General features: G+C 33.9%; 1 protein-coding gene across 5 annotated transcripts in view; it reads right to left on the reverse strand.

The window, feature by feature from the left end:
• The window catches only part of Gphn (gephyrin), a 598,126-nt gene that overhangs the window by 244,034 nt on the left and 330,087 nt on the right, over positions 1-24,005 (reverse strand). For 3 of the 5 annotated variants that reach the window (XM_076850343.2, XM_076850342.1, XM_076850345.1), the window contains 3 exons: positions 8,962-9,028; positions 4,924-5,196; positions 3,514-3,621 (listed from right to left, as the gene is read on the reverse strand). In XM_076850343.2, coding sequence (XP_076706458.1) covers positions 3,514-3,621; positions 4,924-5,196; positions 8,962-9,028 — 448 coding nt within the window. The remainder of the gene's footprint in view (positions 1-3,513; positions 3,622-4,923; positions 5,197-8,961; positions 9,029-24,005) is intronic. The other 2 variants (XM_076850346.1, XM_076850344.1) reach the window with 1 other exon arrangement.

A 24,005-nucleotide genomic window follows, 5' to 3' on the forward strand; every position in this document is an offset into this window, starting at 1 on the left:
CTTAGAGGAAGACAAGTTTATTTTGGCCTCACAGTTTCAGAGTCCATGGCTGGCCAATTCTATTGCTCTAGGTCTGAGATAAGGCAGAACATCATAGCAGGAAGGGTGTGGTGGAGGAAAGCCCTTTAGTTCATGGCAGCCAGGAAGTGAGGGGAAGGAGGAAGATATGCTTGAGAAGGCAGCAACAAGATATAGGCTCCAGAGGCATAACCCCAGTGACCTACTTCCTCCAGTCATGCCCACCTGCCTTACCACACAGAAATGCAGATTATTAATCCACCAAATGAATTAATCAGTGGATCAATCCACCAATGAGGCTACAACTCTAAATCTAATAATTTTCTCTCTGAACATTCCTGCATTACCTAATATGAGCTTTTTGGGGGACATGTGAGGATACAAACCATAACATGGCCTATCCTAAGAAAAAATTTTATCAATAACTTGAATGAAATTATGCTTAATATACCTGTGAGAGGAGATAGAAAAAGGTAATATACTAGATGGCTAATATAGATTTTTAAAAGATCTAGTTAGTAAATTAATGGCAGAAACCAGCAATATGAAATTTAGTAATAAACATGAAGACCTGAATTTAGATTAAAACAGTGATGCAAAATAGTCCACAAGAATTTATGGTTCATATTTATAAAGGAAAATCATGCTTATTAATTTTGTGTAGATGGTGAACATATAAATATGAGATATTTTCTTATAAATTTAAAAACTAAAATAGAAGCTTGACTGTCTGAACCTGAACACCAGTTCAGCCAATAGGCAGTTCTAAGATCTTAACCATTCTGAGCTTCAATTTTCTCACGGGCAAAATGAAGGTGAATGTAAATATTTGATGTATGTAAAATGTTTAGAAAAGTGACTGGTACTCAATTTAAAATTTTAAAATTTCACAATCATCATTGATAGAAAGAAAAAAACCATATATGTGCGCTTATAAATACTTTAATCTTCACACCCAAACTTTATAATGTATTTATTCACGGTCATTTATAAGAGTGTCATTTATTTCCAGGCAGGTTCTGTCTCATGTTCTAATCAAATGCTCTAGAAAGACAGATTTCTTCCCAAGTGATCATGTGAATCTGACATGGTTTTCTACATATCTTTTTACCAGGAGAAAATCACCACCTTTTCCCAGGGCAAACAGAAGATTTTCTTTCATTCAATGCATCTTGAGAGAATTATTCTTAATCTTGATTTCTCCAGAAGATTTAAATCAGTCAGTGAGATGGGATTTCCTATTATGTATTTCCAAAGGTATCTTTCCTTTTTGTCTTAAATTTATACTTTTCCTGTCATTATGAATTTTTTTGAACCTATCATTTGCCTTCACACTTTAAAGCACAAATTGTCTTCAGATTTGTATCTAGTCTCAAGGAGATGAACTTCACATTTATTTTATAAGCATAGAGTGGCAGGAGTTTTTTTTTTTTCCCCTCTTCTTCCTCCTTTATGTCTCATTCTCCCTACTCTCTATCCTCTAAAATTAGGTTAAATCCCTTTACTTTCATATTTGAGTTAAATCTAACCCAAATATGAAAGTAAAGGGAGTCCTATTTGATATGACGTAGTCATTATTAGAACATTTTTCATCTTTTTGATGAGACAGTAATATTGATGCATGTTAGAGAAAATGCTTTTGGTTATTAACAATAGTATACCTATCTACCTCTAATTGGCCTTTTAAAATTTATTTTAGGGCTGGGGATGTGGCTCAAGCGGTAGCGCGCTCGCCTGGCATGCGTGCGGCCTGGGTTCGATCCTCAGCACCACATACAAAGATGTTGTGTCCGCCACATACTAAAAAATAAATATTAAAATTCTCAAAAAAATATTTATTTTAGTTCATAGAACTGAAAAATCAAGAGTTACATATAGCTCATCAGGGCTTGGGTTGTTGGTTCAAATAATAGAATAAGGATCCAGTATCTCTATCTTTCATTTCTTAAGGTTATTCCTTTACAATTGATGCTACTATGTAGGACGTCTTCTTTGCAATATTACAAGAAGGATATTCTTGGAATTGTACATATTTCTTTATTCATTTTCAGCAAAACCCCAGAATTTGTGTCCTAGTACTTCAAATAAAGTCTAAGAGACAAGACCCACTGGCTCTGACTGGTTTGAATTAAGTATTCATTGAATCAATAATGGTGACTGGTTGAAATAGTTATGCTATTACATTAAGCCACTTTACCCAAACTACATGATTGAAGTGCAGTGTAGTATTACAAAGAGGGAATGGGAAATGGCTGCTTATGTGGAACTAACAAATGCCCATCACAAGAGGCATTTCCTGAAATAGCAAGTCGATCTGTTTGACAATAATTAGTAACTAATTATTAAAGAATCAGAACATGGATTGTTTCATTTTCTTAAGTGTAAGAAGTAGAAAATGGAGTAAGGAAAGTGAAGAAGTAATAAAGAGACCAACTCTAGCTGGGCTGTAAATTCTTTATGGCTGAAACAATCTATTCATATTTGCATTTAGAAGCACTAGAGCATTAAAGGCTTTCCTTTTCTTTATTTTCTGTTACCTATTTCTTTTCATTCTTTTTTATGGATGCCAGGTACCAAGAACAAGAATATTATACTCTGACAAACTCCTCTTATTATCATTTATCAAAGAAAGTACAATAATATTATATCTATTAAAATAACCAATACTACTACTTGGACAGGATTATTAAACATCAATTAATAAATGAGAAGTTCTGAGTGATGCCATATGAGGACATGTAGTGAGTACAGTTTAACAGCCATTCTCAACTTGTCCTAAAAATTTAAGGCATGCATCATATGCAGTAAATAACTTCCCTTTGAGTCATGGTCTAACTTATCACTATTTAGTGACTTATTTTTGCCATTTTATACTCTTTAATCTGGAAATTTATGGAATTTTCAAACTATCATTCAAAATATATGCTTTTATATGCTTAAAAGAATATAAATTCTTGAAAGTTTGATTCTAAAGATATGTAAATCATAGAATTTGCGTTAAGATTCAATTCCTTAAATGGTTGTAATGAGAACACAGTGAAGGAAAATAAATGAGATGCAAAATCATGAGGAAAAAAATGTAGAAAGCAAGGTAAATACAAATTAAATATTAGCTTGACTAATCTATCTAGATTTTTATGACCTCAAAGTAATCCTTTCAGGGGTTATCTTAATTAAGTCAGTCAATTTATTTAAAGATTATCCATAAATTTTCCAAGAAAAAAAATTTGGAGGAACAAAATTCTTGAAAGTCATTTGATCAATGCTCATTATCACAAACTACAGAATCAATGATAGCAGAGATAATTAGGCACAAGACAAACTATTATGTTACTTGATAAATTAGGCTCAATTGCAGTTATACTTTCACAAGACACTGTTGAAAATCCATCAGAATAAAATAACACATCTTCCATGATATGTTATAGTCCACCTCCAAAGAGAAGAAGTAGGGTATATATCTGCAAAATCACTAATGAGAAAGCCTTGTCTTACCCGTTCATCTGTACTGCCTGTTGCATGATGGGGATAATTGATGAGACCAGGGATGGGCTGCGCACCATGTGCCATGATAACAGCAGGACTGGTGTAGAATGGATGCTTCTAATGCACAACACATAACAATTATGAATATAGTGACAGGAAAACATGCAACTACACAAGCAAAATGACCAAAAGGAAAAATGGTAAAAACAAATGGAACAATGAGATGCCATAATTTTCTAACTACGGTAACAAAATCAGCTTAGATTTCAAATTCTATAAACGTTTTCCTTAAGACTGAAACTAATGGTACTTTTTACTTTTAGTTAACAGTAAAAGTGAAGAAAATGTACCTATTTAACCATTTGTTCCATTAAAAAATCACACACAACTTAAATACTTACTAGTATTAAGTAAGGACTTAATAGATCATTGAATAATCTGGATATAGATCATCTTGTCTTCATTGAAGGAACCATTTGCTACTTGCCTTAATAGAAACTTGGAAAGGATTTCTCTATGATTCTAATCTATATTTTCTCAATAAAAACCTAACTATGCTCATAGCCAACATATCTGAATGACCTATAAAACTCTGCAAATTACTTCATAAAGCAATTGAATTTCAACCTTCGTGCTATTAATCAATAAATAAACAATTATCATTTTTACAATTGATATGTTCCTTTCTAAAGATACTAAAGAAGATTAGGTGAATTCTACCAGGTAAGAATAACAGTGTAAGTCATTTAGTGACTTTAAAATGACTGAAGTTACTTTAAATATCTCAAAAACTGTTTAAAGAGAATTTGTAATACTTTGATATTATTCTAACAATATTTATTAGTTTATTAAGTTAAAAATGCAAATGTATTATATTCATTTTTTTTCTATACCACTAGGGTAATTTGTGTGCAATATTATTTAAATAAATGTTTAGTTAAGGAACATTTGACAACTGCTTAAAAGCCTTGTGTTTAAATTTTTTTAATTAATTTTTCTCAACTGATTTCTAAGGTTTTTTAACTTGTTTTCTGCTCTGTTAAGAATATGTTAAGTTTTGATGTTTTTCATATGTAAATATTATGTTTTAATATGTCCATAAAAATGATATCTTCAAAGAGTTCTTAATGTCGCATTGTTTGTCATGGAAGCTAAACTTCAACAAGTGATAGTAGTATCTATAATGTCTCATAGCACAGAATAAACTTCATTGTCTTCAAGGTCTATATCAAGAGGGAAACATAGTAATAGAGTGTAATGGATATCCCAGTTCTTTAGTATGCTCTAAAGAGAAGTATGGAAGAATGGGATGGAAAGAGGGATGTAATCAACACATTCACCTGGGGGTCCTCCAGATCTCTGAGCCTCTCTCTCTCTCTCTCTCTTTTTTTTTTTCTGAGCCTCTCTTAACAGGCTTACCTTGGCAGCAATGGCTGCTGCAGTTATATGTGATGAAGAACTATCTTCTGTTGAAGCAACACCACTGTCTTTCTTCTCTTCTTCCTCTTCTTCACATTGTACCCCTTTGTCTTCTGTCTGTTTATGGGGACTCGTTGTAGGAGGAGGGGAGAGAGGAGGTGGTGGGGAAGGTAAATCTTCTAGTTCATCATGTACCTCCTTTACTTTTACAATGGCATCACGTAAAAGGTCAATGGCATGAGGTAGAGCAGGCAGTATGAACTGAAAGCATTCCTGTCCACAAGAAGAATAAAGGAAAAAAATGAGGATGAAGCTTTTTCTACACATATAAAATGGTGTCAATCAAATTGACTCTTGATTTTGGATTTGCATTTCCTTCTATCAATTTCAAGAATGAATTACATTTAAAGCATTGCTTTTACAATGTGAAATATGAAGTAAGCATGGCATACAGTATTTTCCGTAAACTAGAGAATGACTAAGCTAGTATTACAGTACTAGATAAGCACATGCTGCATTTTTTTAAAGTTAAAATCTGATACAATTTTAGGGTTTAAAAATACATCATGAGAAAGGTGAGAAAGGCAAAAGTTTTCAGTTATAGTAGGACACTAGAACTGACAACCCACAGGACGACTAGATTATTTTGTTCAGAAAATAGTCATTATGTGACTATCATAATACAGTATAACTAGGAAACACAGTACAATATGTAAAAATAGAAATGAGCTTATATATTAACTTGCATAAAGTAAATATAATCTGCTGCTCAAGTGCTGACATTACCTACAATGTATTACCAAAAGATAAATGTGAGAAGTTATAACCAAAACATAGAGCCAGGTATATTGGGGAATAAGTAGAAGTATTTCTCTTTCTCATTTAAAGTAACACTATATCAACTAAGATGTAAAGAAATAACTTAAAATTTTGGAGAGATTACTGGAATACTGGAAGGCTGCCTAAACTTTTGACTTCTCTTTGTATGGCTCAATCAGTTTACTATATAATAAGAATTTAACCTTGACCAAAGGGCAGTAGGGCCTTTACTCTCAGCTTCTGGGAAGTTTCTCTAGACCTTTGGAATGACATGCCTGATAAAAAGTCTTTGCCTGGAGACTTTAGTCACCAGGCACTAGCACTAAAACTCTGGATACCACCAGCTAAGGTTAGCATTCTTAGCTGGCAATACTCTGAAAGTACTATTATACACTGATGAAGGGTAACATTTCCATGTCCATGACTCCAAAAGGAGAGGACAATGTAATCTCCTTGTTTGATAACTTTCTTGTATTCTTCCCTATGTACTTTTCTCCTTAGATGATTTTAATTTATATTCCTTCCCTATAAAAAATAACAATGAGTATAACAGCTCTTAGTGAGTTTTCTGAATCCTAATGAATTATTAAATCTAAGAGTGGTTTTAGGTATCTTAAATTTGCAATTGGTATCTGAAGTGAAGGCAGTCTTTTGAAGTATTCCAACTTTGTAGTTGGCTGAAGAAGATAAAAGCAATTCAACTCGATGGTCCGAAATACATTATTCTTGCTTCTAAATTTGGGTTTTTGCTGACTCATGAGTGGTGTCCAGTGGTCTGGCCATATAGTCAGGCAGAAGGGCAACAAAAACTGATCTATTAAAGAAATGTCTGCTTGGGGCATGGCCCTAAGGAAATCATTGGGGGAAATTAACAGGTGCGTTAACTGATGGATACGTTAATGTTCATCCGAAGAACTTCCTTGTAAGATTAGAAGTTGATTAGAAATGGAGAGTGGATATAAAGTGTAATTGCTTGATGCCATTACCTTGGCCCATGAGATGATTGGACACTGAAGGGCTACCCCAATGTAAAGATAGGCTGAATCTAGATATAGTTGTACCCTCTGAGACAAAATGCCAATAAGAATTGTTTTAAGAGACTGCAGAAAGCTATGGGGCAGAATCCAATGGTTTGGGAAAGGCCCTGCATGTAACTGGCAAATCATATTGATGCAAGTGGCTGCTGGTTTACACAAAGAGATCCTAATATTTTCATCCTCAGAGTAAGAGTTTGATAGAGAATAGAATCGGCAACTGAAATATTTGTTGTTTTTGGTGAGAGGAGATAAAGGTATTAAGGGCTGGTTTGTGTGTGTCTTCATGAGTACATGATCGCATTCAACATAGGAAGTGGAAAAGGAAGGTCCCCACTACAGAAATACTTTCGCTTTTCTGGGAAATGGGATTTGGGGAACGATGCTGGTATGACTATACTTTTTTTTCTTTATAAGTGTACTTTTTCTTTTTCTTCCATGTTACCTCAACTTTCTCTTTTTCTACCTGATGCAGTGGTCTCAGGATCAGTATACAGCTGTAGGTACCAGAAGAGGGAATGATTCTGAAGTGAGAAAACTGTTAACTATATCATTAAATTTTTAAGTTATAATCCTTAAGGAACTAATGTTACCATCTGGCCAAATTAGGTTTGAAAGAGTGCAGTTATATTGCCTAGTAGGATAAGGCAGTCCACTAGCTCTTTACCTTTATAATCGTACCCTATATGGATAGGAATGGAGTGAGTGGGAAGCATTTGCAAAACTAGCATTACTGATGACAATCTGGACCACCACAGTAATTGAACCTTGTGTTCCTTTCAAAGAAATGTTTGGGTAAAAATGGATACAAGAAAAGAATGGAAGCTTAGGTGAAGAAACGCATGAAAAGGTTATGCAGTGAGGAAAACAAAAGATAACACTGGTGTCTCAAAAGAGGCTTAGAACAAAAGATGATATTGTTTCTTAGCACAACAATATCAGACACTTGAAATGATGAAGTCATATGTTGCTAAGACCACTCCTTTTTTAGAACCTGACACGCTTGAAAATCTCAGTGGTAACACCTTGGGAGACATTTTGGTCATCCGATATGATGATAGATGAGCTCACTGTTAATTTCCGAGGAGGACTCTAGTATTGGGTCAGTATCTTTTGACTTGTTTATCTACCTCTATACTGTAATGCTGTAATATGTCATTATTAGTAATACTGCAGTACTGAAATAGATGATCAGATGTATAGAGAAACTGAGTTAAAAATTAGTTTCCTCAGAATATAATATCAATAGAAAATGACAGGACTAATGAAGAAGTGAAAATTAGTTCAGCTAATTTCCTTGGTATACAGTTTTGCACAAATATAGTACAAAAAGCAGTAGGTCAAGGTGGAAAATGAGTATACTACAAAAATATAAAAATGTTTGCAATAGTCCACATTACCTCTTTCAAATCTAAGTCATATAAATACTGATAATATAGATGTCCAGGCTCTCTTTGATTAATGTTAATTTTTTGCTATATGAAAGCTTGGGCAAAAAGCCAGTGGCAACTTGTGTAGTGAAGAACTAACATTACCTCAAGAGAGTTTGACCTTTGTTTTCAGCTACTGGGAGGTGATCCTTAGGTCCTCAGAATATCATGCTTGATTGGAGTAAAAATCCTTTGTTTGCCTGAGCCTTTGGCTACCTAACAGGGGCTTTGGGTTACAAGGGTATTGTTGTATTTGGAAGGTAATAGAGAGTATACCTTCCAAAGACATCAGTCCAATCTCTGGGAAGGGCTAAAAAACTAAAGGTTAGCCACATAGTCAGTATATAACACCACCACCTCTGGATACCAAGAGTGCAGGTGATGATCTCTGACTGACAATATTCTATGTGTACTGTCACACATTGACACCAGGAAAATAAAACATTCATGACTTTACCAGCAGAGGACAATAAAAACTCCACATTTGGCATTTTTCCTCTGTATTCTGTCTTATGTACTTTTTCTTTTGGTTAATTTAATTAGTATTTTTCCCTTATAATGAACTATTACTGTGAGTGTAACAACGGTTGAGGGAGTTCTCTGAGTCTTTCTAGTGAATTATTGAAAATAAGGGTGATTTTGGGAATCCCCCAATTACTGTCAGTAATGTGGAATGCTCCAACTTTTTGGTTGGCTAACTCCCAATACTTGGTTAAAAGTCCTCACACTAAACCATAAATGTCAAGGATGCTTACCTGAGATCCTTTCTTGCTACCTGGTAGGTTAATTATGAGAGTTTTCCCTCTGATTCCACATACAGGCCTGAAAGGAAAGAAAAAGTGGATGAATACTAAATTGCAATGAATGTTTGGTTTAAATATATTCAATAACAAAAGCCAATCAAATTTTCTTTACATATAAAAAACTGTTTTAGGAATAAAATCATTATAGTAAGAGATCTTCCAGTTGCTACACAAATTGGGCATTCTGGTTAATGTTTTTATAGTAACAATTAGTATGGTGGATTGAAAAAAGGCACTGAATGTGGAATCAGAATAAAGAAGCTACTTTGAAGCAATTTGATTATGTTCAAATTAGCATTTTCCCCCTAATATAAGTTTTTTCATATCTCATACAGTTGTAAGATTTCAATCAGTGAATAAAAGTTATCAAGTGTAGTAATATTTATGTTCACATAAAGCACTGAACAACTGAGTGAGATTTAGATTTGTGCTTCTGCTCAAGAAGTATAGAAGCTGTAAAGTAAAATAAGATTTTTCATAAATGAATGGCATTAGGGAAAAGGTTAGAGAGCTCAGTTACTAACAGGCTCATTGGTGGATACAGATCACTGAGAGATCATTATCAATTTCCAGTCTACATTTTAACCAATATATTAGATAAGAAAGATAAAAAGGTGGAAAAGCCCTATAAGTCTATTGTCAAAGTTGACGGTCTGGATTTTTGTGTGGCAGTTAGAATCATGTTCTTTGTTACTTTGATCTTGTAACATTATTTCTTTTTCATCTTTTGAAAGCAAAGAAATTATGTTAATTAAAAAATTTTACAACTATTTTTTTTTTTAGTCATGTAAGAGAAGAGTTGTTCACATTTATTTAAAACTTTTCTTATATCTGAAAATGACTACTGAATCACCTTTAGACTTCTTACGGAAATTCATGATTTCATTAAAAAATTAAAGGCTTATTTTCTATCCTTTAATTTTAGTTATATTTCTTTAAAATATGCTTTTGTTCTAGCAGTCAAAATTGGATAATGTACTTTAGTTATTCTCAAAATGGCCACCGGATAATTATATAGTTGTTAATATGTTCCTATTAGGAATTTTACCTGTCTTTCCTAACCAAAGTGCAGTATTATAGCCTTTTATAATTTTGATAGCTAATTCATTATAATATCAGTAATGTAATTGGAAGGCCAACAACTTCTGGCAATTTATTGGATAAATCTAAAATTTCAGCGAAGAACTTTAGTATGCCCTCATAGAATACCATGTTCAGAAGGCTTTTAGCACTTTGCCTCCTCTAAGAATTAAAAACATTCCCATAATAGGGCTGGGGATGTAGCAGAGTGGTAGAGTGTTCGTCTAGAATGCATGAGACCCTGGGTTTGAACCCCAGCACTGGGAAAAGAAAAAAACAATACACACATACATACACACACACACACACACACACACACACACACACATTCATTCTCATAACAATTATGGCATGTTATGCTCTCACCATTTCTGTAGAAGAGAGAAAAATATAATTTTTAAAAATAAAACATGATAAAATAATCTGACATGCAAAGAATTTGACTGACCCGTGGCCCTGTGAACTTTGTAATTTTACATATTAAGTTCATTCTACCTTGTGTTTCTGTAGTTTCTTTTTCAAAGCATAATGTCCATGATTTTATCCTGACAATGATGTTCTTTCTATATGTATTTTTTTTCATTCTTTTGGCTAAGCTATGTTTTTAAACATACATATGTTCTTTCTATATGTATTTTTTTTTCATTCTTTTGGCTAAGCTATTTTTTTTCTATATGTATTTTAAATTTATTGGATATTATGGAAGTTGAATTTTATTTCCAAGAAAATCATAACATCATACCACAATGTTAATAAGAAATGAAACTATAGTTAATTTTTTTCCAACTGTTTAATTTATAAGCTCAGACTTGTAATATTTCCAAAAATACTTCATCTTTTCTAGATTGACACCCAAAGAGCAGTGCTAATATAACCAATGGCTATATTTTGACGACTATTTCTGTGTGTTATTTATATGTGTGTGTGTATGTGTGTGTGTGTTTGTTTGTGTGTGATAATGACAGGTTTTGCTACACAGCAGGAGAAATTATTTCTGTTGTTCAATTTCTTTGGCCTTTTATTTTGCCAAAATTAAATTTGTCATTTTTTATTCTCTGTGAATTCCCTGATCTCCATAAGTGTTTACAAATTAATTATAAAATGTCCTTTTTCATTTCTAGGATGCTCAGAGTCTATGAAAGACAAAAGTACATCATCTTTATATAACATTTCATGGTTAATAAAGTATTTTTACATGAACTATCATATTTAATAATATAAAATAAAAGCACTAGAGTCTTAAAAATAGTCCAATATTTACTAAGCATTATGTGATAAACACTTAAGGAATTTATAAATGTAATACAGAACATTAAAATACATAAACAAATAGCTACAACACAAGATAGTAAGTGATGATAGAAACTGGTATAAAGTTTAATGAGTTCAAAAATAATAGCAGTACATTTATAGCATGAGATAAGACTTTAGAGAAAAGGGGGCATTTGAGCAGCTTTATAAAGGAAAGTTACTCCAGCAGGTAAGGAATGATAGGGGTAAGGGCAAGAAAAAGAAAGTAGCTATGTGTGGGGAAAAAAATTAAAAAGTACAAAGGAAAAAAAGCACCAAGTGCATTTTGAGTATCACTCTTTCAATTGGCAAGAGTGCATTATACTTATGGAGGAGTAATGTGAAACAGGAAGTAAAAGAGAAAACACGTTGTAGTCTGGTAGATCAGTAATGTTTCAATGTGTAGTCTCTGAATGACCATAATATACATAACTTGGGAACTTAGAAATGCAAAATCTTCCACACTGTCCCTACCTCTTCCTCTCTGTTACTGATCTATGGGGTAAGAAGCTATGGGGTTGGGATCTAGTAGGCTGTATTTTAACAAGCTGTCTGGCTGATTCTGATCCATGTTAAAGTTTGAAAATTACTGTGATAAACTGCTTGAATTTTGATACTAGTTACTATCAGTGTGATCCTGGATTAATCACTGAACTTCTCTACTCCTTAGTTTTTAAAACCTAAATTATTGAAAGGAGTAACCTAATCTCTTAAATATAATGTACGCAGTAGGTAGTATATAACTGACCTGTCTTCTCTCAAAAAGTACACTGGGATTAGACAGTGGAAGACAAATTTGCTGTAAGAAGCTAGAATATATTCTTAAGGCACTGGGACCATTGATGGATTCTGCTAAATATTGTTAAGAACTATTTCAGGAATAATAGTCTAAGATTATCTGAAAGGGGGAAACACATGATGTAAAGGAAAGAAAATCTAATAATGCAAAACATTAAATATAAGTTGAATGAATTTTGGTTCATGTTCTCTGAGATATCTATTTCAGCATGTTATGCTCTCACCATTAAACAATGCTTTGTTCTTTTCTCCCTTCTGTTTTTTAATTTTTCCCTTCCTTTTTCACAGCAGGTGAGATGTGGAGGAACTTTTCTTTTAGTCAGTAGTAATATTATGGCAATTCAACTAGGACGACATGTAAATAATGTAACACATAACATTTATGTGTTACTGACTGCTATGTACTTACATATTATTTTCATATTATTCTCATAGTAGCCCCATGAAGTAGGTATTGATTCCAACTTTATAAATGAGGAAACAGTATGAATTTGACCATGGTAACAGTTAAATGTGCAACTGGGATAAGAACTTTTCCAAAATAAGATGTAATAATATTACTGCCTTTCAGGAAATCAGTTCCTCTTGAAATCAGTGTATCTTACTCCCTCCCTCACTCCCTTCCTCCTTTCTCTCTCTTGTTCTTTCTATGTTTTTAAAAAAATCTTTAAACTTTACTCCTTTCAGGTAGACTGAATTAAAAATGAAAAAGAGTTGAACTGTAAATTTAACAGTAGACTGGTTATATGAAGAAATAATCCAGTATATGACTTCAGATACAACCAGAGCTGGATAAATAGATTTTTAAACCAAAAAATTGGGGCTTAAATTTTTAGTGAAATGTTTAGAGAAAGAGAAATAAAATAAAACTACCCACCAAGTCCCATCTCAATAAAGTCATCTCTCATGTGCATTATCTTCTAAATTTTTCACATGTAAATATAAATAACCATCATCTTGGATAGAGATGTTACTTGCCTTTTAGTTCTAGTTTTTAGATAATTTTTTCTATTTCAGATTTTTCTGATATAGAAGACTAAAAATGGCACTTTTGTCAGAATTGTAGTTAGGATAGCATACACCTTAGTCAATGAAAAACTGAAGCATATTTGCCAAAATTTATACTTGTAAACCACAGATATTAAAAAGAAAATAGAAGATATAAATTTTTCTTTTTTAGATATCTTCATTTACTATTTTATTTCTTATTTTTATTTTTTTAAGATACATATTTTTATGTATTTCCTTTGAAAGGGTTTCAGTTTCTTTAAACATCAAATTATAGGAGGCATGAACACCTAATATATTCAATATTAAATGACCATGTAAAAGAAATTTTTTAAAGCAAAACAAAGAATATATTAAAATCAGTCAACTAGGCTAGTGCAAAAGCCTGAGTATAAATTCATCAAGTTCATTCAATAAATAGTTATTGAGTACTTTCCATGGGGGTTAGGCAGTGTTAGGTAATGGGGCTACAAGAATAAAATAATCTTGCCCTGGGGGAATTTACAGATATACAGAAAAGTATCAATAAGTGTTAATATGCTTAAATAAATACTACAGGCATATTACTGCAAAAATACTAAGGGAAAAATGGGAAAGGCATTTTAGCTATATGTGAGGGAGGGTTGGGTGGCTAGGGAAACTTCTAAGAAGAAAGGAATATATAAGTTAAACCTTGTAGGTGTTACACAGATGGAAAATAAGAAGTACACTTTCAGGGTGAGAATATGGCATGTACCAAGGATCCAGAAGCTAGCAAGAGAACAACCTTATGTGTGTGGTAACAATAAATATAGGTGGAAGATAGTGTTAAGAAAAAAGGCAAATTAAATGTTGAGAGCCACAGCCAGTCAGAATGATGCCTGGCATTTGCCAGAGGGAATGTTTGAAAGATGATGCCAGCGAACCATTGAGATGATGATTTGAGTTAAGCTATATATAATTGCTGTGATGCTGGATTGATTGTATTGTATATTTGACCTGCAATGAGCTACAAAGAGCTGCAATGGGGCAGCTCTTGCTGCCTCGGGTGCTTGCTACTTTGAAGTTCTCACAGGGATTCCCAGAGAGTTCCCATTGGTTGGGGAAGTACGAGAAGAGGGATTTCTGGTTGGGGTGTGGTGTGTCCCGGGAGAAAGCCACATGCATGGTGGTCACGGGAGTACGGAGAATAAAGGAGTTCCTGTTTTGAACCTACAAGGCTGTGTGGCTGCTGGATTATTTTGTGCCTAGCCAGACTGCGGCAATTAAATAGGCCTTGGAAAGTAATCTTAAAGTATTCAGTTTTTATCCATAAACTATATCCACAGCAGAACATGAAATTCCACTGAAGAGTTCTGATCAGAGAAATAACAAACTATCTGTATTTCCAAGAAATATTTCTGACTGCAATACGGAAAACTGACTGGGGAAGTCCAAGTCAGGAAACCAGGAAATCAGTTAAAAGGTGAAATAATATAAGAAGTGAATTAGGTTGGTTACAAACACAATGAAGCAAAGTAGGCAGGTTATTGTTAAGTGTATTCTGCTATACAGAATACAATGTGTTAGGTACCTTTTTCTCCAAAAATACTTTAGGCAATTTTAATACATAAAGAATAATTTTTAACAAATGGAACATTTTGAGGAAAACTAGTACTGATCTAGATTTGTAGTATATTTGTAGTATATTCTATATTAAACTTGATCATAACAGGTATGGGTGAAAAAATATAAAAAAGTATTAACTAAAAAAAAGAAAATTTTATTAAGTATTAAATAAAAAATGTGTAAAATATACACAATAACAATAAAAACTTACTGATATGCCTACCATCTAGGTGAAGAAACAGACTATAACTGAAATCCCAAAACACTACTCGGTGCCTTGCTTAGATTTCAACTCCCTTCTTCCCCAGATAACTATTATCCTGAGTTTCAAAACTATTATCTTCTTATTTAATTTTAGCAGCATTATTGACATAGTTCGGTCATAATTAATGGATTTAAACTGTACAATTCAATGGTATGTAAAGTATATACATAGTTGAGTAACCATTACCATGATCAGTTTTAAAACATTTTCATCACTCCTGACAAAAATACCACAGCCATTAGAATTCACTTCACATTTTCTTCCAACCCTCAACCACTAATCTACATTCTGTCTTTATAGATTTGCCTATTCTGAACCTTTAACATAAATGGAATCATATGTGACTTTTTGTGACTAGCTTATTTTACTTAGCATAATGTTTTCAAGGTTCATCCATGTGGAATGCACATCAGTCATTTGCTTACTTAAATTAAAAAAAAATCCAAAATTTCCTTTTCTTGGTGACAGGGTCTTGTTTATATTGCCCGGGGTTGGTCTTGAATGTTTGGACTCAAGCAACCCTTCTGCCTTAGCTTCCTAAGCCAGGACTATACTACAGGCATGCACCATTACAACTGGCACTTAAGCATACTTTTGTACACATGTTAATCAAAACATATTGTTCAGTTTAGCATGTTTTAAAAACTTATACAAAAGAAATCATACTGTATATGTTACACAACTGGCTTGCTTACTCAATACTGTGTTTGAGATTCCTCCTTCCTGATGTGTGCAAAGCTATAGAACATTTTCACTGTTGTATACCATTCCATTATCTGACTATACTTCATTTCATTTATCCATTTTTCTTTTCTTAAATACATTTTTTAGTTCTCAATGGACCTTCATTTTATTTTTTTTTATGTGGTGCTGAGAATCGTACTCAGTGCTTCATACATGCTAGGCAAGAGCTCTACTACTGAGTCACAACCCCAGCCCCTTATCCATTTATCTTGATGGACATTTATTTTCATTTGCTGCTACTATAAACAATGTAGCTATTAACATTACTTTACATTTCACGTGAGGCTTTCATTAGGATAATGTTCTTCAAATTATTGATCATAAATAATTAATAAGATGGTGTTATGGTTTGAATGTATTCCCCCCACAAGCATGTGCATTAATCCCTAATGCAACAATGTTGGGGAGGGGGAGCTAAAGGGAGGTATTACTTGATGAACCCAGCCTAAGTCCATCTTAAGATTGGGAGCCAACTCCTCACAAAGTCATGAAAAGTTAATTTCTGTTTTACTATAAATTACTGCAATTTCTAAACTTGCTTGGAATGCCTGCCCATGCCTTGAACTCACCCATGCCTGGTTTTCCCTGACCAGATAATAACTCTCTCTGAAACCTTAGTGGTGCCTCATAAATTCTGACTTTTCCTGACCAGATAACAACTCTCTCTGAAATCCTAATGATGCCTCATATATTCTGATGTTGGGATCTAAATTTTACTCCCTAAGTGCTGAACCATTTAGACCATTAACCTACTACCTTAATGGTCTATATATTATGCTTGTCAAAATCGTGTTTTCTGTAAGTTCTCAAGACACCCCACTTTTATAACTTTTGTGCTATAAAACTGCAATCCTTGAGAGCTGGAGTATTGTTCTCTAACACAAGGATTTCGGGAGAGACAGTCCAGGCAGGTCAGAATTACACGCTTGCTTCAATTTGATCCTGAAATTGGGGTTGGTGGTCTTTTCTTTGTGTTGTGGTTTAACATTAATGAATTCTCCATCCTCATGAATGGATTATGGGTGATTATAAAAGGGCCTTTCGGTTATGAGCTCAACCTCCAATCTCTGTCAAGCATACTCTTTTACCCTTCCACCATTTGCTGTGGAATAACACAGTAAAAATATCCCAGTTTCATGTGGGCCCCCTGATTTTGGACTTATCAGCTTCTACAATTGTAAAAAATAAATTACTGCACTATATAAACTACCCATTCTCAGATATTGTTATGGCAGCACAAGATGAATTTAAGACAGGTAGGAAAAAAAAAAAAAACAGAAAGTATCAAAAAGCCTTCCTTAAAGTTATGAAAAGTATTGTGTCATAAATTTGTGAGCTCTGTATATACCCACATGTGGTGTATATGCTTAAACACACACACACACACACACACACACACACACAAGACATGAATATATGCATGTGTGTGGGTACTAGGTTAAGATGTGAAATATATTTGGTTAAAAGTTTGAAAGCTACTGTTCTAGGGTATCTAGATAGAAGTAAAACTTATGAGTCGTAGGAATAGGCAGATGTGCAGCTTTAGTACATAAAAGCAAATAGTTTTCCATAATGTTTACCAATTTACATTCTTATCAGCACTGCTGCTACCTGTTCTTGACATTGCTTGAGCTGCTTTTTAAAAAATGTATTTTGGAGTCTTGTTAAGGAAGCCGGTTCCTATTATGACATGTTAAAGTGTTAGGCCTCTATTTTCTTCTAGCAGTTGCAGGGTGTAGGGTTTCTGGTCTAATATCTAGTTTGACTAACCAAGAAAAGCCCAGGACCAGATGGATACACAGCTGAGTTCTACAAGACCCATAAAGAAGAACTAATACCAATACTCTACAAATTATTTCGTGAAATAGAAAAAGAAGGAGCATTTCCAAACTCATTTTATGAGGCCAATATCACCCTAATTCCAAAAACAGGTAAAGACACAACAAAGAAAAAAAATTAGACTAATATCTCTAATGAACATAGATGCTAAAATTCTGGCAAATCAAATAGAAAAACATATCAAAAAGAGACTGCAACATGATCAAGTGGGAATCATCACAGGGATGCAAGGTTGGTCTAACATATGGAAACCAATAAATGTAATTCATCACATCAATAGACTTAAAGATAAGAATCAAATGATCATCTCAATAGATGCAGAAAAAGCATTCGACAAAATACAGCACACCGTCATGTTCAAAACACTAAAAAATCTAGGGATAACAGGAACGTATCTAGGCATCTTAAAGGCTATCTATGCTAAACCTCAGGCCAACGTCATTCTAAACAGAGAAAAATTGAAGGCATTCCCTCTAAAAACTGGGAAAAGGCAGGGATACCCTCTTTCACTACTTCTATTCAACATAGTTCTTGAAACACTGGCCAGAGCAATTAGAAAGATGAAAAAAATTAAAGAGATACAGATAGGAAAAGAAGAACTCAAATTAGCACTATTTGCAGATGATATGATTCTATACCTAGAAGACCCAAAACGTTCTACCAGAAAACTTCTAGAACTAGTAAATGAATTAGGCAAAATAGCAGGATTTAAAATCAAAAATCCATAAATGAAAGGCATTTCTAATCAGTGACAAATCCTCTGACAGGGAAATGAGGAAAACTACCCCATTTACAATAGCCTCAAAGAAACAAAAAGAAGTTGGATCCAAGATGGCGGAGGAGAGGAGGTACTGTTTCTGGCTGCTCTGTGGAATTAAACCAAGAAAACAGGCGGCGTCTCCACAAGGTGTCACCTAGATGAAATACTACATCTCAGAGCATTTGACAAGACCCCTATACAGTGAATTTTCACAGAAACCATCAGAGCTACGAACACCTGTGCAGAAATCAGAGCGTCTATATTCCAATAAGACTTTGGACTCTGGACACAAAGCCTGCAGTTTCAGCGCACACATGGCTCTCAAGCAGCTTACCAGAAATATCACATAGTCAGCTCCGCGCCGCTCCCACGCAGGCCACGTGGCTGCAATCTAGCTACAGCACAAAGCCATCCTAGATCCTCCTGCCTCACCAGACAGCTTGGCACTGGAAGCAGTCCGACTCCATCTTGGAAAACCTCTCTAGCCATTTTGGTGGGCGTGACTATCAAATCGGACCTCCATTTGAGAAGCATATTGTCCTACATCCAACCTCCAGTTCATTGGCCACCGCCAGAAACTATAAACCTTTTTATGAAACTACTGATTATATTTTAAATAATAATTGAATCTAACATTTCTGGACATTGAGACTAAGCTGTAAATGTTTTAATAACAATAATTTGTTCATTAGGATCTGTTCACATTGTCCTTCCCCACAAAGGAGGGATCATGGAACCATATAAGAGCACTACAAATATATAAGGTAAAAACAATAGCACACCAGTCACATAGAGGTGGAAAAAAAAAAAAAAGAAATGTGAGCAACATGAAAAGACAAGGAAAGAAAGTACCACAAATAATTCAAGACAACACATCATCAAAAGAATTGACGGCTACAGCAGAAAGAATTATAGAGAAAAATTTAAGACATTAGAGAAGAAATACAGGCAGTAAAAGATCACTTTGACAATGAGCTAAATAAACAAATCCAATAAGCAAAAGATCAAATCAACAGGGAGATAGAGGCGATTCAAACAAACAAACAAACAAACAACAACAACAAAAAACCCAACAGATATCCTTGAAATGAAAGAAATAATAAATCAAACTAAAAACTCAAAGGAGAGCATCACCAATACAGTAGACCACTTAGAAAATAGGACATCAGATAATGAAGATGATACACTTTATCATCTTGAAAAGAATGTAAACAGCACAGTGAAAATGATAAGAAACCACAAGCAGAATATCCAAGAAATATGGGATGGCATAAAAAGACCAAATTTAAGAGTTATTGGGATACAGGAAGGCATAGAAGTACAAACCAAAGGAATGAACAATCTGTTTAACAAAATAATATCAGAAAACTTTCCAGACATGAAGAATGAAACAGAAATCCATATCCAGAAGCCTACAGGATGCCAAATGTACAAAATCACAACAGATCCACACCAAGACACATTATAATGAAAATGCCCAACATACAGAATAAGGAGAGAATTTTAAAAGCTACAAGAGAAAGGAATCAGATTACATATAGGGGTAAACCAATTAGGATAATGGCAGATTTTTCAACACAGACCCTGAAAGAAGATTCTGGAACAACATATTTCAAGCTCTGAAAGATAATGAGTGCCAACTAAGAATCTTGTATCCAGCAAAATTAAGCTTCAAAGTTGAAGACGAAATAAAAACCTTGCACGATAAGCAAAAGTTAAAAGAATTTATTGCTAGAAAACTGGCACTACAAACATCCTTGGCAAAATAATTCATGAAGAGGAAACGAAAAACAACAATGAAAACCAGCAGAGGAAGGTAGCACACTAAAGGAAAAACTAATCAGAGAGGAAAACCAAGTCAAGTTAAATAACAAAAATAAACAAATATGGCTGGAAATGCAAATCATGTCTCAACACTAATCCTAAAAGACAATGGCTTAAACTCACCAATCAAAAGACAGGCTAGCAGACAGGATTTAAAAAAGATCCAACAATATACTGCCTACAGGAGACTCATCTGTTAGGAAAGACATACCCAGATTGAAGGTGAAGGGTTGGGAAAAAAAATCATAACACTCACATGGACTACGAAAGCAAGTAGGGGTTTCCATACTCATATCAAATAAAGTAGACATCAAGCCAAAATTAATCAAAAGGGATAAAGAAGGACATTACATACTGCTCAAGGGAACAATATGGCAACAAGATATAACAATCATAAATATGTATGCCCCAAACAATGTGCAGCGATGTTCATCAAATAAATTCTTCTCAAGTTCAAGAGTCAAATTGACTACAACACAATAATCATGGGTGACTTTAACACATCTCTCTCACCACTGGACAGATCTTCCAAACAAAAGTTGACTAAAGAAACTATAGAGCTCAATAACACAATTAATAACTTAGACTTAACAGGACATATATAGAATATTTCAACCAGTATCAAGGGGATACACTTTCTTCTCAGCAGCACATGGATCTTTCCCTAAAATAGACCATATACTATGCCACACAGCAACTCTTAGCAAATACAAAAAAGTAGACATACTACCATGTAATTTATCAGATCCTAATGGATTAAAATTGGAAATCAACAACAAAATAAAAAATGAAAATTTATGCATCACATGGAGACTGAACAATATGCTACTGAATGAACAATGGGTTACAGAAGACAGAAAGGAGGAGATTATAAAATTCTTAGAGGTAAATGAGAACACAGACACAACATATGGAAATCTCTGGGACACTATGAAAGCAGTACTAAGAGGAAAGTTTATTGCATAGAGTTCATTCCATAAAAGAAGAAAAAGTCAACATATAAATGACCTCACACTACATCTCAAAGCCCTAGAAAAAGAAGAACAAATCAGCAGCAAAAGCAGTAAAAGGCAAGAAATAATTAAAATTAGAGCTGAAATTAATGAAATTGAAACAAAAGAAATAATTGAAAAAAATGACAAAACTAAAAGTTGGTTCCTTGAAAAAAGAAATAAAATTGACAGATCCTTAGCCACACTAATGAAGAGAAGGCGAGAACTCAAATTACCAGCATAAGTGACGAAAAAGGCATATTACAACAGACACTACAGAAGATAATTAGAAAGTACTTTGAAACCTTATACTCCAATAAACTAGAAGACATTGAAGGCATCGATAAATAACTTAAGTCATAAGATCTTCCCAGATTGAGCCAGGAAGATATACACAACTTAAATAGATCAATATCAAGTGAGAAAACAGAAGAAGAAGAAGAAGAAAAAAAAACGAAGAAAAGTCCAGGATCGGATGGATACACAGCTGAGTTCTACAAGACCTTTAAAGAAGAACTAATACTAATACTCTTCAATTTATTTCAGGAAATAGAAAAAGAGGGAGCACTTCCAAACTCATTCTATGAGGCCAATATCACCCTGATTCCAAAACCAGTCAAAGACACTTCAAAGAAAGAAAACTTCAGACTGATATCTCTAATGAACATAGATGTAAAAATTCTAAGTAAAATTCTGGCAAATCGAATACAAAAACATATCAAAAGGATTCTATATCATGATCAAGTGGGATTCATCCCAGGGATGTAGGGTTGGCTCAACATACAGAAAATCAATAATGTAATTTATCACATCAATAGACTTAAAGATAAGAATCATATGATCATGTCTATAGATGCAGAAAAAGCATTTGACAAAATACAGCACCACTTTATGTTCAAAACACCAGAAAAACTGGGGATAATAAGAACATATCTCAACATCACAAAGGCTATCTATGCTAAGCCTCAGGCCAACATCATTCTAAACAGAGAAAAATTGAAGGGATTTCCTCTAAAATCTGGAACAAGACAGGGATGCCCTCTTTCACCACTTCTATTCAACATAGTTCTTGAAATACTGGCCAGAGCAATTAGACAAAAGAAATTAAAGGGATATGTATAGGAAAAGAAGAACTTAAATTATCACTATTTGCTGATGATATGATTCTATACCTAAAAGACCTGGAAAAACTCCACCACAAAACCTCTAGAACTAGTAAATGAATTCAGCAAAGTAGCAGGATATAAAATCACTACTAATAAATCAAAGGCATTTCTGTATATTAGTGACAAATCCTCTGAGAAGAAAATGAGGAAAACTACTACACTCATAATAGCCGTAAAAAAAAAGGGGGGGGGTACTTGGGAATCAACAAAAGAGGTGAAAGATCTATACAATGAAAATTACAAAACCCTAGAGAAAGAAATCAAAGAAGACCTTAGAAAATGGAAGGATCTACCTTGCTCTTGGATAGGCAGAATTAATATTATCAAAATGACCATACTACCAAAAGCACTATATAGATTTAATGCAATTCCAATCAAAATCCCAATGGCATTTCTCATAGAAATAGAAAAAGCAATCATGAAATTCATCTGGAAAAATAAGAGACCCACAATAGCTAAAGCAATCCTTAGCAGTAAGAGTGAAGCAGGTGGTGTCACTATACTAGACCTTAAACTATACTACAGAGCAATAGTAACAAAAGCAGCATGGTATTGGCACCAAAACTGACTGGTGGACCAATGGTACAGAATAGATGACATAGAGATTAACCCACAAAATTACAATTATCTTATATTAGACAAAGGTGCCAAAAACATGCACTGGAGAAAAGATAACATCTTCAATAGACAGTGCTGGGAAAACTGAAAATCCATATGCAACAAAATGAAATTAAACTCCTATCTCTCACCATGCACAAAACTTAACTCACAATGCATCAAGGACCTAGGAATTAAACCAAAGACTCTACATCTAATAGTAAAAAAAGTAGGCCCTAATCTTCATCATGTGGGATTAGGCCCGAATTTCCTTAATAAGATTCTAATAGTGTAAGAATTTAAACCAAGAATCAATAAATGGAATGAAATCAAACTAAAAAGGTTTTTTCTTAGCAAAATAAACAATCTGTGAGGTGAACAGAGAGCCTACATCCTGGGAGCAAATATTTACCTCTCACACATCAGATAGAGCACTAATCTCTAGGGTATATAAAGAACTCAAAAAGCTAAGCACCACGAAAACAAATAACCCAATCAACAAATGGGCCCAAAACCTGAACAGACACTTCTCAGAAGAGGATATACAATCAATCAACAAATATATGAAAAATTGCTCATCATCTCTAGCAATCAGAGAAATGCAAATCAAAACTAATATTTCATCTCACTTTAGTTAGAATGGCAGCTATTATTAAGCCAAACAACAGTAAGTGTTGGCGAGGATGTTGGGGAAAAGGCACACTCATACATTGCTGGTGGACTGCAAATTGGGGCAGCCAATATGGAAAGCAGTATGGAGATTCCTTGGAAAACTGGGTATGGAACCATCATTTGACCCAGCTAATCCTCTCTTCAGATTATACCCAAAGGACTAAAAACCACATACTACAGGGACACAGCCACATCAATGTTTATAGCAGCACAATTCACAATAGCTAAATTGTGGAACCAACCTAAATGCCTTTCAGTAGATGAACGATTAAAAAATATGTGGTACATACACAGAATGTAATATTATTCAACAATAAAAGAGAATAAAATATGGCATTTGTAGGTAAATGGATGGAGATGGAGAATATAATGCT

Source organism: Callospermophilus lateralis, chromosome 3 (assembly GCF_048772815.1).
Source record: "Callospermophilus lateralis isolate mCalLat2 chromosome 3, mCalLat2.hap1, whole genome shotgun sequence".
Classification (NCBI taxonomy): domain Eukaryota; kingdom Metazoa; phylum Chordata; class Mammalia; order Rodentia; family Sciuridae; genus Callospermophilus; species Callospermophilus lateralis.